This window comes from Primulina tabacum, chromosome 2 (assembly GCF_025594145.1).
Source record: "Primulina tabacum isolate GXHZ01 chromosome 2, ASM2559414v2, whole genome shotgun sequence".
Classification (NCBI taxonomy): domain Eukaryota; kingdom Viridiplantae; phylum Streptophyta; class Magnoliopsida; order Lamiales; family Gesneriaceae; genus Primulina; species Primulina tabacum.
In genome coordinates this window covers 1,770,863-1,787,675 of record NC_134551.1, presented here as the reverse complement: position 1 = coordinate 1,787,675, position 16,813 = coordinate 1,770,863, and the positions used below count along the sequence as shown (strand labels likewise).

General features: G+C 31.0%; 3 protein-coding genes across 3 annotated transcripts; all 3 read right to left on the bottom strand.

Moving 5' to 3' along the window:
- Positions 1-43: 43 nt before the first annotated feature.
- On the bottom strand, positions 44-2,548 carry LOC142537142 (uncharacterized). Its single transcript, XM_075642703.1, has 6 exons — positions 2,330-2,548; positions 888-1,099; positions 721-799; positions 542-627; positions 385-469; positions 44-325 (listed from the first exon to the last, which is right to left on the bottom strand). The coding sequence occupies exons 1-6, from the start codon at positions 2,546-2,548 to the stop codon at positions 44-46; spliced, it is 963 nt and encodes a 320-aa protein (XP_075498818.1).
- Positions 2,549-4,997: 2,449 nt separating this feature from the next.
- On the bottom strand, positions 4,998-7,755 carry LOC142537140 (uncharacterized). The gene is made up of 6 exons (XM_075642702.1): positions 7,510-7,755; positions 5,840-6,054; positions 5,673-5,751; positions 5,494-5,579; positions 5,339-5,421; positions 4,998-5,251 (listed from the first exon to the last, which is right to left on the bottom strand). Exons 1-6 carry the CDS (start codon positions 7,753-7,755, stop codon positions 4,998-5,000), a joined length of 963 nt encoding a protein of 320 aa, XP_075498817.1.
- A 2,423-nt stretch (positions 7,756-10,178) lies between these two features.
- On the bottom strand, positions 10,179-13,411 carry LOC142523806 (putative polygalacturonase). The gene is made up of 6 exons (XM_075627537.1): positions 13,036-13,411; positions 12,089-12,391; positions 11,820-11,940; positions 11,561-11,735; positions 11,378-11,448; positions 10,179-11,140 (listed from the first exon to the last, which is right to left on the bottom strand). The coding sequence occupies exons 1-6, from the start codon at positions 13,078-13,080 to the stop codon at positions 10,443-10,445; spliced, it is 1,413 nt and encodes a 470-aa protein (XP_075483652.1). The 5' UTR covers positions 13,081-13,411; the 3' UTR covers positions 10,179-10,442.
- Between the last annotated feature and the right edge of the window lie 3,402 nt (positions 13,412-16,813).

Here is a 16,813-nt window from a genome sequence, read left to right as displayed (position 1 = left end):
CCGTTAGTGATTTAATTTGGCTATAATCAAGTCCAAAACCCTGTCATCTCCGATAAGAGTAGTGTCTAGGTCGGAAATAATGGTAGTTGGGCAGAGGAACTTTCAGGTATCCAACCCAGTTATCCACAGCTTGCACGAGAGAGTTCTCTTGCTCGATTTCATGCTGCTCACACAGATTCAGGTTCGAATCCCATAGCTTATACGAAAGCATACCGAAAACGGGCAATGAAAACTTCTTATCGGTTGGGTTGTACACTGCTCTTGCATTTGCAGCAGAAAAATATGGTGGAAATTTTCCTGCATTTGAAAAATCAATATTGTTTTGCTATCATAGCACAAGAAAAATCTTGCGTAAACGAGTTAGAAAGTATGTAAATGCAATACCTGTCGGTTGTGTTGATAAGGAATAAAACGATAGAAAAGAGGCTTCAATTCCTGGGCCGATGGGTATTCTACAAATGGGATACACCTGCATGGTAAAGAGTCAAATGATATTAACACGTGAAATCTAGTTTTCTTTCAAAGCACAAAAAAGCCATACCATGCTATGGAAAGCCAGCTGGATTCAAGAAGATCGCAGCTCCTGCATTTGTTCAGCTCCGGAAATTGGGTGGCAAGATCAAATATCTACGTATTTGATGGAAAAAATATCCATACCATGCATGATCAGTTTCCAATGCAAGTTTTAGTAGCTGTATAACGTGTGGTATATATACTCACCTTATCTGTTAAAGGTTGGCGATTATACGGCCTTTCGTATTCCAAGTATTGAAAGAACGGTGATTGAGGGGACGACGAACTAGCAAAACAATCAACTTCTTATCATTAGAATTCAATTCAATTAATCATAACTACTTCAGCAAATTTGAGGTTGAGTTAACACTCACCTGAGTTGAGAAGAGGGCCTTGACAGGTCCCTGTACAATTGTATGCCCGATAGATACGGAACATAGTATTGTACAATCTGGTCTTTTCCATTCAGAACCAAAGGTACGCCGGCTCCGTACAAGCTACCTTCTTCCAACGACTCCCATAGATCTTCGAGGCAAAAGAAGGGATGAGAATCTGCTTCAAGTGCTTCTGATCCACTTGAAATCGCCTGTTGCACATGAAATTTACTTCAATAAAGTGAGCGAAAAAATTTGCACGTTTTTTGCACAAGAAATATATACATGTGCAAATTAAAAAATTGCACATTTTTTGCACACTAATGACTTTCATTAACAAACAAAAGGATTATATTAATTGCATGATACTTGAATCTGATGGCCTTTCCCAAATATTAAATCATTTGAAAATACTTTCTTCAAATGACTCAAATTAATTACCTAACAGTAAACAATAAAACAAAATCTTTGAGACATTAGCACACTGAATAATTTCAGGGTTGCACTCCACCGTTTGTAAAATGAAGTTTCTTTTTTACACCCTCTATTTATTAAGTGTTTAATGTTTATAAAATAATACTGTTATATTCATATCATTTCAAAAATAAAATAAAAACTACTGTTATAAATATCTCTCTCACGTTTACAAAACAGTGTAATAAATTTTAAAAAATCATGTTTCTTTTTATGTTGAAAAAAGAAAGGAAGAAGATACGGGATGAAAAATAAATAAGAATAAGATGAAATAAAATAGATAACCAATTTAAGAATAATGTTTATATGTTTTTGTTTAGTGTGTGCTTCAATATTAATTATGGATTTGAATAATTTAATCATTGTTTTTTGCGATGCTTAATTTTCAGATGATTTATTTTAAGAATTGGAAATTATTTACCTAAAAACAAAACAAATATAATTTTTTTAAAAAAGATAAATTTATAGTGCATTTAACAAATTTTTTTTTAATGAGAAATGTGCAATATACAAATAAACACAACTGAATCTATGATTTTTCAAATGCTACGAATTAATGACCCTATTAGTAAACAACAAAACAAAATCTTCCCAACATTATTGTTAAGAATAATTTCAGAAAACCAAAAAATAAAGATATTAAATCGCGCCTACAAACGACATATTTATAACGATAAATCAAAATATTATTCGCGCCAACTAACCTTTTTTATATTGTATTTTTAAATTTTTATTTAATCATGGTCTATCATCAATGAATCAAAATTCAAAACAAGAGAAGAAATTTTATGAAAAAGGAAATTAAACCATCTCGAAACAGATCTAATAAAAAACCTCATTTTCAACTTAAAGTTAAGCAATTTTTTTTTTTCATTTGATTTTTGCATGGAAAAAAATGGCTTAAAAATTTATCTGAAATAGAAATTCAAAAACAGAACAACAAAGAAAAAAGATAGATTCATTTATACCTCCGAGAAAAATCGAGATGGAACGAGTGGAGAAAAGGATTCCACCAAACGATCCAACTTCGTAACTTTGCTTACAGAATGAGAGGAAACAGATGGTATCGAATCACTGGTTCTCCCGCTGGACGTGATCTCTGCCTCCGCCGCTGATTCCTTCGCAGCCTGCATTTGCTGATTGCCGTCGTGTCTGGAGGACGAAGCCGAGTTCCTTCTGCTTGACATCGCTTTATTTTTCGGTTAGAGATGAAATGCAAGCACCGGCTGGAAAATGGTTCGACGATTTGGGGTTGAGTCTGAAGAGATTTGAGAGATTGTTGAAATGAAGATTAACAGGAAGTGCTGATCATGAGATTTTTTTCTGGCTTTTTGTCTTTTGTAGTATCCTTCTTACATATATATATATATATACACACACACACACACACACACATATATGTGTGTGTGCTTGTGCGTGTGCAGGTGTATATATATATCCACACACTTGCATAGATTTGTATGTGTATTCTAATATTTTTTATTTTTAGAACTTATACATTTAATTATAAAATACTGCATAGTATGTGTATGTGTGCGTGCGTGCGAGTATATACATTTTACACACAAACGCAAGATGATTTTTACAATCTAGAATTAAAAATAAAGAAATGAAAATTATTATAATTTAATAATATAATTGTTCTGAGTCAAAAAATTATGGTAATTGCATTCCATATCATCCGAACTTAATTCTGGTAATTTTTTATGTATCCTCCAAATTAATTAATTGTGTTGATTGTTCTATAAGATAAAATTTAATTCGAACATATTTTTATACAAAATTTTTGTTATAAAATATCAATTATCAATTAAAAAATAAATACAGGTCAGGATAGTTCTTGGTCTTCCAATTCTTAAAAAAAAATGGCATTTCGAGTCTCGGCGATATAATTTAGAACAAAAAAATGGACATGTTTGATTGGTTGATAAATGGTGGACAGATGGGAACATAGAAAATGTAAGGAACGTGTGTGTGTGTGTATATATATATAAAGAAAAAGAAAAAAGTAAGAAACGATTTTCAATTATATTTCATAAAGTGCAACTATAGTTAATGCGACCTTCCGCATAAACTTGGCTCATTCTCATTTATTTTCAAATCGAGACATAAGTACGTAAAACAGACTCCGATGTGGTCTTCATATATTTTCTAAGTCATGCATTAATAAAAGGTTGAAAAAAATGTTTAGTAACTTGGTTTATTTTGATTTTGTTTATATAAATCGTCAAACTTCGATTTTAATCCAATAATTTAGACTTAGTATTCACTTTTGGTTATGTTTATTAGATTATACTGAATTTGGAAATCTTACAAGATCAATAATAAAAAACAAGTCACCTTACGAGACAATTTTGAGAATTTTCCCTAATGTAAGATGTTGTGGATGTTTGAACTAAACTAGCTTTAGTGCTAAGGGATCCTGCAATGATATAAACATAAGGAGGTTGGTGGCTATTTATGGAGACTTTTTAAATTAAAAAAAAAAATTGTATAATGACTCACTTTTTTATTTTTATAATAGAAAATATAAAATATTTACCAACTTATTGCATTTTCAAGTCATTTTTTTTAATAGTTTTGATAGGTCGAATTCATTTCTTGAGTGATAGTAAAACACAGTCCACACACGCTCATATTTACATGTGGACAATAATCGCTTTTGATGATATAACTCAAACCATGTGAATAAAAGACTCAAGAGCAAAGAAAAAAGGTAAATTCATTTATATCTCCATGGAATCTTGTGTCGGAACGAGTGGAAGAGAAGGATTCCGTGAGACGATCCTAGTTGGTAACCTTGCTTACAGAAGGAGGGGAAACAGATGGTATCGAATCACTGGTTCTCCCGCTACACATGATCTCTGCCTCCACCGTTGATTCCTTCGGAACCTGCATTTTCTGGTGGCACCGAGGCGCCGGTGGCGCAGTGTAAAACCTATTGTTGTTTTGTCTGGAAGACGAGGCCGAGTTCCTTACATCACTTTATTTTTCGATTAGAGATTAAATGCAAACGTCGGCTGGAAAATTGTCCGACGATTTGGTATTTAAAGTTTGAAGGGATTTGAGAGATTGTTGAAATGAAGATTGATACGGAACAGAGTATTGTACAATCTGGTATTTTCCGTTCAGAACCAGAGGCACGTCGGCACTGTACATTCTACCTTCTTTTAACGATTCCCACACACTCGCACGATTAGTTAATTAGAAAACAGTGGAAGATATTGTGCGTGAATTGATGTTTTTTTTTACCATTTTATGGATGTCTCTTCTCTTTGATTATTTATAATATACACACATGCACATGCAATGCCCACACAAAATAGCACAAGGTCACCAGCCATTTGAAGTTAAATTGAATTTTTTGTTAATTATTTATAGTTTCATTTTTAAATTTATTATTTAAAACTATTTAAAACAGATAATTTAGGAAAAATTAAAATTTGAGTCTGGTAAGTTGACCTATTCTGGGTTTTATTATACATATTTAAATCAATAGCTTAAAACAAAGAGTTTCTAGCTAATGCATGATACTTAAGCATTCAACCAAAAAGACTTTACCACCGATAATAGTTGTATGTTCACCAAAAGCCCGTTTAGTGATTTAATTTGGCTATAATCAAGTCCAAAACCCTGTCATCTCCGATAAGAGTAGTGTCTAGGTCGTAAATAATGGTAGTCGGGTAGAGGAACTCTCAGGTATCCAACCCAGTTATCCACAGCTTGCACCAGAGAGTTCTCGTGCTCGATTTCATGCTGCTCACACAGATTCAGGTTCGAATCCCATAGCTTATACGAAAGCATACCGAAAACGGGCAATGAAAACTTCTTATCGGTTGGGTTGTACACTGCTCTTGCATTTGCAGCAGAAAAATATGGTGGAAATTTTCCTGCATTTGAAAAATCAATATTGTTTTGCTATCATAGCACAAGAAAAATCTTGCGTAAACGAGTTAGAAAGTATGTAAATGCAATACCTGTCGGTTGTGTTGATAAGGAATAAAACGATAGAAAAGAGGCTTCAATTGCTGGGCCGATGGGTATTCTACAAATGGGATACCTGCATGGTAAAGAGTCAAATGATATTAACACGTGAAATCTAGTTTTCTTTCAAAGCACAAAAAAGCCATACCATGCTATGGAAAGCCAGCTGGATTCAAGAAGATCGCAGCTCCTGCATTTGTTCAGCTCCGGAAATTGGGTTGCAAGTTCAAATATCTACGTATTTGATGGAAAAAATATCCATACCATGCATGATCAGTTTCCAATGCAAGTTTTAGTAGCTGTATAACGTGTGGTATATATACTCACCTTATCTGTTAAAGGTTGGCGATTATACGGCCTTTCGTATTCCAAGTATTGAAAGAACGGTGATTGAGGGGACGACGAACTAGCAAAACAATCAACTTCTTATCACTAGAATTCAATTCAATTAATGATAACTACTTCAGCAAATTTGAGGTTGAGTTAACACTCACCTGAGTTGAGAAGAGGGCTTTGACGGGTCCTTGTACAATTGTATGCCCGATAGATACGGAACATAGTATTGTACAATCTGGTCTTTTCCGTTCAGAACAAAAGGTACGCCGGCTCCGTATAGGCTACCTTCTTCCAACGACTCCCACAGATCTTCGAGGCAAAAGAAGGGATGAGAATCTGCTTCCAGTGCTTCTGATCCACTTGAAGTCGCATGCTGCACATGAAATTCACTTCAATAAAGTGATTCAAAAAGAAATTTGCACTTTTTTTGCACAAGAAATATATACACTGTGCAAATTAAAACAAGAAATATATACACGTGCAAATTAAAAATTGCACATTTTTTGCACACTAACGACTTTCATCAACAAACAAAAGGATTATTAATTCCATGATACTTGAATCTGATGGCATATCCCAAATGTTAAATCAATGGAAAATACTTTCTTCAAATTATACAAATTAATTACCGTAAACAATAAAACAAAATCTCTGAGACACTAACGCATTGAATAATTTCAGGGTTGCACTCCTCCTTTTTGTAAAATGCAATTTCTTTTTTAATAGAATGCCCTATTTATTAAGTGTTTAATGTTTATAAAATAAATATATTATTTAGTACTCTATATTCACTTTGGGCTAAAGATTAAAATTATGGTTTCTATTTTTCATTTTTATGTTGAATGTTTTTCTTTTGTTGGGAAAGAATGACGGCTAAAAATTTGTAAAAGGTTTTACTAATAATAGTATATTTAAAATAAAACTGTTATATTCATATCATTTCAAAAATAAAATAAAAACTACTGTTATATATAAATATCTATGTCGCGTTTACAAAACAGTGTAATAAATTTTAAAAAATCATGTTGTAAAAAAAAATGAAAGGAAAAAGATACGGTATGCAAAATAAATAAGAATAAAATATCATGTAATTTAAAAAAAATAGAACATAAACTAAGATGAAATAAAATCGATAAACAATTTAAGAATAATGTTTTTGTTTCCTGTGCGCTTCTATATTTATGGATTTGACTAATTTAATCATATTTTTTTATGAAAGCTTAATTTTAGATGGCTTATTTTAAGAATTGAAAATTATTTACCTAAAAACAGATATAATTTTTTTTAAAAAAAGGTAAATTTATAATGCATTTAACAAATTTTTTTTTATGAGGAATGTGCAATATACAAATAAACACAACTGGATCTATGATTTTTCAAATGCTATAAATTAATGACCTATTAATAAAAACAAAACAAAAACCTTCCCAAAATTAGCGCTGAGAATAATTTATGAACACCAAAAAATCAAGATATTAATTCGCGCGCCAACGAACCGTTTTTTGATAATATATTTATAACGATAAATCAAAATATTATTCACGCCAACTAGCCGTTTTGTATATCGGATTTTTAAAATTTTATTTAATCGATGATCTATCATCAAATAAATTAAAATTCAAAACAACTGAAAAACATAAACTTTTGATCATATGGAAGTTTTATGAAAATGAAACTAAAACATCTTGAAACAGATCTAATAAAAAATCTCATTTTCAACTGAAAGTAAAGCGATTGTTTTTTCATTTGATTTTTGCATGGAAAAAAATGGCTTAAAAATTCATATGAAATAGAGAATCAAAGACTGAACAACAAAGAAAAATTATACCTCCGAGGAAAATCGAGATGGAACGAGTGGAGAAAAGGATTCCAACAAACGACCCAAGTTCGTAACTTTGCTCACAGAATGAGAGGAAACAGATGGTATCGAATCACTGGTTCTCCCGCTGGATGTGATCTCTGCCTCCGCCGCTGATTCCTTCGCAACTTGCATTTGCTGGTGGCGCCGTGGCGTGGCGTAAAAGTTGTTGCCGTCGTGTCTGGAGGACAAAGCCGAGTTCCTTCTGCTTGACATCGCTTTATTTTTCGATGGTCCGACGATTTGGGGTTGAAAGTCTGAAGGGATTTGATAGATTGTTGTGAAATGAAGATTGACAGGAAGTGCTGAGTATGAGCTTTTTTTGGATTTTTGTCTTTCGAAGTATCCCTTCTTACATTACATGCACACATACATATATATATATATATAAAAATATTATATGCATGTGTGTGGATATAAATTTTTTTGTGTGTGCGTATAGATTTGTATGTGTATTCTAATATTATTTATTTTTAGAACTTAACATTTAACTATAAATACTGAATAAATCGTACGAAATTAAAGGTGTTCTGAAATTTTGATTAAAATTTTAATTAATTTGAGATGTTCTATGTTTCTTTTACTCAGGAAATATGGTTTAACTATTTTCCTTTTTATGATTTCATATATCGATTTCAATAATAGTAGTTTATTTCTTTTTCTAATTATAGTATTTCTCGCACGATTGATTAATTAGAGAACCATAGAAGATATTGTATGAATTATATTTTTCAAATTAAACAATAGAAAATATTGTCTAAATAATATTTTTCATGCATTAATATAAATTTCACGAGAGATTACTCGATACTCTCTAGAAAAACTCTCTTGGAATTTGATTTTTTCACCAGATTATTTTTACAATCTACGAATTAAAAATAAAGAAATGAAAATTATTACAGTTTAATAATATAATTGTTCTGAGTCAAAAAATTTATGGTAGTTGTATTCCATATCATCCGAACTTAATTCTGGTAATATTTTATGTATCCTCCAAATTAATTTAAGTGTGTTGATATTTCTGATAAAATTTTATTTGGAACATATATTTACACAAAATCTTTGTTATAAAATATCAATTATCATGTAAAAATTAAATACAGGTCAGGATAGATCGCCGGTAGCACAGCCGAGACAGCGACGGGTACTTTTCCAAATCTTAAAATTGGCATTTCGAGTCTTTGGCGATATAATTTAGAACAAAAAATGGACATGTAAGAAACGAGTTTATATATATATATATATATATAAAAACACAAACCACGTGAAATATTAGGTGAATTTTTAAAAATACAAAGCCACGCATTTAATGTTTTCAATATAATCCGATTTGATGGTTATGTTAGTCAATTGCTTTGTATGAATCTGTGACCATCCATAAATGTTTGCTCGAAAATAACATTTATAAATTAAAGGTTAACCATATATTTAAATATTTGATTGTACATTAATTGTAAGACTTTGATATAATACATGTAAAATTAGCAATGTTAGTTTGAATTATTCTCGTGATTATGATTTTAAAAATTTTAAAACTGTTAATGTGCAAAGAAAGGCATGAAGCTAAGCTCAATTCATTTCTTAACTTCTGAAAAATTGAATGTTCTCGTACAGATCCAACATATATATACAAAAGGGTAGTCAGTGTGTGTGGTTAACAAAATCGTGTATCAAAAATGTAGAACAAAGGTAAAAGCGTATTCCATGTATCTAACAAAAACGATGCAATCTTTAATTAAATGGTAGAAATATCCTTTTTTGTCTCTTCATTTTATTGTTAAGTGAACTCCTACCTTGATTAAATTAAAGCTGCATTTGTTTTTTCTTTAAAAAAAAAAATATATATATATATATATGGGATTGTGTTCGAGAATCATTCTATTAAATGTAAAAGATGCTTCGATATTATATAATTTTGTTATATAAAAAAAAGAAGAAATAAACATTTAGACTCTTAATTACATCAAGTTTACTCAGATATGTGACATGTTATTTGCGTTCTAATAATTATTAATACACTTTTATTTTAATATAATTTAATAACAATACTTTTCACAGTATAATTATCAATAGTTCTTAATTGATAAAAATAAGTTATCTAAAACTTTACTTGCTCAAAAAATTATAACTTAATTTTTTAATATCCTTATATTTAGAAAAAGAAAAACAAAAAACAATATGTAATGATTGTTTTTATTTTGTAATAATTGAATACAATTGAAAATAATATCTAAATTCTAAAATCTAAAATAATTTTTTTTAAGAATCTAAATTCCACCAAAAAAAAAAAAACGAATTTGGAGACATTTAAAAGTGGCATCTTTACTTGTTAGCAGCGTGTCTTTTTTTTTTTTAATAAAAAAATACATGTATAATATTGTTTCATATACAAATATATAATGTAACCGCCGGTACTATTAACGAGATTTAAATAAATTAGAAACTTTCTTATATCGGACAAATAAAAAACTAAATCTACCTAAATAAATTAGAAAAAAAACTCGCAATCAGCAAAATACGAACCTGAGAGGGACCTCAACCTTAATAATTGAGCTCGGCAGCTTGTCTCCTATGTTTATTACCGAATATTAAATACTCTCCATAATGCACAGTTGAAAATTAAACATTAAAACAATATATAATCAATTATGAAGCCTTTCATCACAACCTATGTCAATAAATCTTACAGCACTCTCCAGTTCAAGAATATACAATGTGAAAAATAAAAAATCATTAGTCAATCCAAATGAACAAACAATGCTAAAAGAAACATGAACCGTGATTCTTTCTTTCTGCACTACCAAAACTTTCCTCACACACAAAAGGAAAGAAACTAGAATATAAATGGAACCGAAGGCGACTTGACCCCAGCTTTTCTTTGTTGTCGAGTCTTGCTGAACGGCTCAATACATGAATAATTGGGGTTCAAGAATGGTGTGCCACAAGACAGCGACTTGGCTCTTTGGATGTGAGAAATCAAAGCAATCCGGAGACAAATTTTGGAGTTCTGGGCATGCTTCAGGCGACACATTGAGAGACCGGCCCATGACGTTGGAACATACCCAAGATTCGTTCGTGTCAGAACCAACAGAGAAAGAAACATTTGACAGACAAATTGAAGTGAAAGGAGATTCATCAATCCCGGAAAAAATCCCAGAAATAGTAATATTTACACCAATTATGTCTTCAAATGTAATGTCACTGACCACTGGCAGTGCATGAGGATCAAATTTGTCATCTGGATGAAACTTACTTTGACCTGTTGCTCTGATTCCTTGTTGCACATTTTCGAAATACACATCAGATACAAAAATGTCTTTTACATATCCACCCCTCCCCTTTGCTGTCTTTAGCTCGATCCCTATCACAGAGTCCTGCACAGAAAGATGCTCCACTAGTATATTGGAAACCCCACCAGACATCTGGCTACCAAAGGCGATACCTGAGCCGGAAGAAGATCGCAAAAGACACCTTCGAATATGAACATTAGATGTTGGTTTTCCAAATGATATTCCATATTCATCCCAACCACTTTTAAGGGAAACAGCATCATACCCAATGCTGATGCTGCTGTTTTCGATGCAAATATACTGGGAAGAATCTGAAAATTGCATATTTTGTGCTTTAAGATTGTGAAAAAATACCATGAGAACAACGAAATATCACAAACTCTTAATATTTGATAAAATGTAAAGAATTCACAACTTTTACTATGTCATTTTTTTCGGGGGGTGGGGGGGGGGAGTCTTATTTTTTTGTGTTCAATCATAAAATTCAGGCAAAAACAAGGAACTTTAATATGTGAAAATTAAATAAGAATATGAATCAACAGATCGACCTGGGACAATTCCACTAGTATATGGAGAGTCAGGAGGAGCATAAACTGTAATGTTCTGAACAAGAAAGTTACTGCATCGTGGAATGTAAAACCGGAAAAATTAGTTAATCCATGCCAAGATTAATATTTTCTTGTGTTAGCACAGAAAAGAAATCGAAACTTGGGAGAAGTTAAGCAATCAACCTGCAATAAGCTGGGTGTATGTTCCAAGCAGGGGCATTTAAGAAGGTTAAGTTTGATACGACGACAGTGTTTGAGCCAATAAACTCTACCAGATGCGGTCGACTGTGATTCAAGGATAGGGTATTCAATAGTTGCCACCAAAGCGAACCTTGTCCATCTATGGTTCCATTATTCCCTGAATAATAAGTAAAACATATATCCCATGAGAATGTTAATACTGTGTGAAAACTAAACAAGTTGCTATAGGACATATAGCTACCCGTTATAACCACATCAGTTAAATTATATCCCGCGATCAGGCTTCGATATCTTGTACCAGGAACGTCAAGGCCTTGACCATAAGAAGGTAAGGGCTCAACCAAAGCCCAATTACTATAATCCTGCAAAAATAACGATAAAACATGTAAAGTACGGCATCTTTGCAGTGATATTAAGTGAAAAAAGTAAAATTAACAATGGCCATTCCAGCCTAAGAGTCTTGTATTCTTCTGAAAAAGGTGATTAAATTTTTCATATTGCAAGTATAACCTGAGAACCAAGAATAGTTGCGCCTTTTTCAAGGAAAAGAGTAAGATGGCTGGTAAGATTGATGCATCCAATGAGCCACTTTCCTGCTGGAACATAAAGTTGGGCACCGCCCTTGTCTGCAAAGGACTTGAGATAGAATATGGCATTCTGAAATGCTACTGTATTTGAAGTTTTCCCATCTCCAATTGCTCCAAACTCTGAGACCGACACACTGTGCGGTCTGGGCTTTAAAGGCCTAACCGACTCACATTCTCCATTGTATTGCGTGGCACAACTCGAGGCCAGCAGCAGAAGCGAAACTATCTGGGAAGAAAGAAAACAAAATGAATCATTACACGAACAGGATACTAAAACCTTGAATCACTCTTTAAACTCTGGATACAAATAACATAAAACTTTTGCTAGATTTCATAACACAATCTATGATTATAGAACCAGTTAAGAACATACAAGAACCAAGAAAATCTGGATTCTGGTAACACGGGTGCATTTACCAAAAGATGAAAAAACTCGCTTGCCCACAGGAAAACAGAGACAAATCGATCAGTTCACTGCTGAGGCTCAGTTTCCTGTCTAAAATAAAAAATCCACAGACCTAGAAACCAAGAATAAAAAAATTCAAGTCCTGTACACACAAGAACACTAAGTTAAGTGATACCCGACTCAGCTGAGGTGAGGAACAAAAGAACCTTAACTTGCATAAGCCACCAAGTTAACATTTCATCAAAAAAGCCAAAAAGAAAACCGAGACTACAGTTCGATGCTTAAGATTTTTTTTCAACAAAGAAGTAAAATTTCACACTTTATGAAGTATTCAAACTAAATTCAACCCAGTTCATTGCTTTTTCTAGTTGCAAACACAGATACCCAGAAAGGGAAAAAATAAAAATCAAGAAACACTCAGCAAATTACATCAACAAATTAAACAAAAAAGAGAACGTACTTACTAGCCTCTTCATGCCTCTATTCCTCAGTTCCAGATTGAAATCCATCCCTTGGAAAAATCTTCGATTAACAGCCACTTGGAAAGAAAAAGGAGGATAAATCAATAATGAAAAGGGAGCGTAATTAAATGAGTAGGAGTGGCAATTAAGAAGAAAAGTTAAAACTTGGACCCAAAAATAATCAAGAAACGTATCTTCTCCCACAGAGGAGTACTGAAAGAAAATTATTGTGTATTCTCAGTGAAGAAATTGGATTTCTTTCCGCCGATATGAAGAATATATTTGGAAAGTGCGTATGAATAACAGTTAAATCAATTTAATGACACGATTAGGAGCCATTAATCACTCCCGTGATTTTTCAAGTTCAACGGATGTTCGCCGACATTAATATAACCCAACAGTTCTCTAACATATGATATTATCTTGTCGAACATACACGTTCGCGTATGCGTTACTGTATAAATCACTCCCGTGATTTTTCAAGTTCAACGGATGTTCGCCGACATTAATATAACCCAACAGTTCTCTAACATATGACATCATATACATTCGCGTGTGCGTTACTATATAAATTGTGTGTGTATATATATATTTATTCTATTATGTTAAGGTTGAGCATATGATATTAACTGCTTAGGAGTACACCAATTTTTTCTTTCAATTTTACCTTATATGATACTAATATTACGGTTTTGTTTTGTTTTTTTAATTTTAGCTTAACTTTTTTTTTTATTTTTTTATTTCAACAATTCAAATATCAATTTAATCACTTCATAAATTGTCAAATTACACTTTAGTCCATCGATAATGATAAAAAAAATTTGTACACACATGCATCGCATGTGTATAGTAACTAGTATATATATATATATACACACACGTATGTACGTATACGTAATGAGAAGACAGAGGAAAAGTTTATAGTCTGATGTAATTATAGTATGTCTTAAGCACGATCAGAACAAATAAACACGTAATTATGGAGGAGGACAGGCGGACGGAATATGGCTTTATTATGCATGGGAATTGTGGGGAATTATTGTCGTTTATTTTTCTTATTTCTAATTATTATTTATTAAGCACAACCCTTATCAAAATAATATGAAGAAGCCTTGAAAAAAAATTAAAAATCTATTATCAAATAATTCCTAGAGGAGATTACGAAGAATTGATGCATTATATCTATTCTAGATGAAATCTTGAGACATAATGGTGACCGTAAATAGATTTCGCAGTTACTTGTAAAATCTAATTTTTGTGTGCATGAAATTTTGTAGGGTAGATCTCTTGTGAGACGGTCTCACGAATCTTTATCTGTGATACGTGTCAACCCTATCGATATTCACAATAAAAAGTAATACTCTTAGCATAAAAAGTAATAATTTTTCATTGATGATCCAAATAAGAGATCCGTCTCACAAAATATGATCCGTGAGAACGTCTCACACAAGTTTTTGTCAAATTTGTGAAAATAATGGTAAATGATATAATATTTAAATTAGATTTCAATAAAAGACAAATTAATATCGATAAAACGTATTAAGAATAATAATATTTTTAGGCATAGTTTGGTACATGGGATAAGGGAGGGTTTGATAAATAATCCTTCTTATCCCATGTTTGGAACTTTTTTTAAAAGCCCATGATACCTTTGATAAATAATTTTTTAGAAGGATAAAATGTCCCCTCTATTAGGTGTGATGATTTTAATTTAATGATAAAATACACTACAAATGACTTAATTGCCCTCAATTTATAAATGATTTTTATAAATCTATGCTAGTTGGTAGAAATTAAAATCAAATAAATATTTTTATTTATTTTTATATATTATATAATATGATAATTATATAAATGAATTCGAGATAATTATATAAATGATTTTTTATAAATATCAATAAAATTATTAGTATCACTCGATTAACATTAAAAATTGATATTTGACTTGACTTACAAAATCAAGGCTCGATTATTATATTATATAATATATAAATTAGGTAAAAATAAATAAATCATGCAAGCACTATCGGCGCATGAACAGATAAAAAATATGAACTCAAGCAACAACTTTGAAATTATAAAATTTATTATGATAAGGTTAATTTTGTCATTACAATCTAATATATAAATTTAATCACTCTTATTAAAATCATATCAAACATTAAATATAATATCATACATTTTATTTATCCTAACTTATTCTTGTATTATATATCACATATTCACCCTATCATGTGTACCAAACTATGCTTTGGATAATTAAATATCTAAGTCATTGATGTTTATACGTTCATATGTATCATGGTTCTCGATATTCAGAATCCGATAAGGGCGATTTTAAACCTTCTCAGGTGTTTTTTAGACCATCTTTGACACTCTTTCACTTAGTTGTTGGTGATTTGTTTTCGAAATATTACAAATTGGCTTTAGAATTCTTGTTGTCCGTACCAGTTGGGGGTACCTCCTCAAAGGTAACGTCCAAATTGCATGTGATTTAAATTTGCTTAAAATTGACGATGAAGGATCCAAAATAGTGGGCTAGCATCACTTAGTTTGCCAATAACTAGACAAAGGATGGGGCCCATATCAGATTTGGGCCTCAGGTTAGGGCCACTTATTTGCAATGAGTGTATTTGTCTTTTCGTGGGCCCAATCTCTATTTGAATCTGAAAAACCATTACACGTAATACTGATAAGTGAAATATATCACACATTTTGTACATACTTATATTTATACGTCAAAAATATTATTTATTTCGTAAAATATGAAAACACACAAACTTTTAATCTATATGAAAACATGTAAATAATTTTTGTTATTAAAATTGATCGAGAACTCTGAATTAAACTATTATAAGAAATTTTTAATGCGAAATTAAATTGCTCGATACTTGATTTGGAGGCATTGGGGGGTATAATATATATATTCTATTTTATTAAGGTTGAGCACATGATAGTAACTATCTAGGAGGACACCAACTTTTTCTTCCAATTTTACCCTTATATGATACTAATATTACACTTTTGTTTTTTGTTATTTTGTTTTTTTAAAAAAATTCAACACACACTTTTATTTTTATTTTTTTTATTTCAACAATTCAAATATCAATTTAGTCATTCCATAAATTATCAAATTATACTTAAGTCCATCGAAAATGATAAAAAAAATTTGTACACATGCATCGCATGTGCATAATAACTAGTATATACTATCAACTCACGTGATATATGAGTACAAAAAAATAATAATATTATAAATAACCAAAAAATTACATATTTTTTATTTTAAATAATTAGTTTAGTTATGATTTTTAAATAAAAAATAATTTTCTGATATATTTAATTAATTATGAAATTTATTTATCCTATCTGTAAAAATTTGTAAAAAAAAATTCACAAAATTTTGATGATAAATATTTCGTATTAATAATATATACATAAAGCTAAATATTATACCTATATAATATAAGGATAATTTTGATGAAAAAATGTGAAAATTTTGATGATAAATATTTCGAATTACTAATAAATACATAAATTGAATCTAAATATATATAATATATTAGGATAATTTGGATGTTCCACCCCTAAAAAAAATATTATCTATAGTATAGATGTTATCTGCATGAAAATCTTAACTACTTTCGCAATCATTATTTTTATTTATTTTAAAATGAGCCAAACACTCCCTTAATTTCTCTTAGAATACATATTTCCTTGTTTTCTGGTTCTCAAAATGATAATTATTTTAGGCTCCGTCTTCCCTCATTTCCCGAAAACA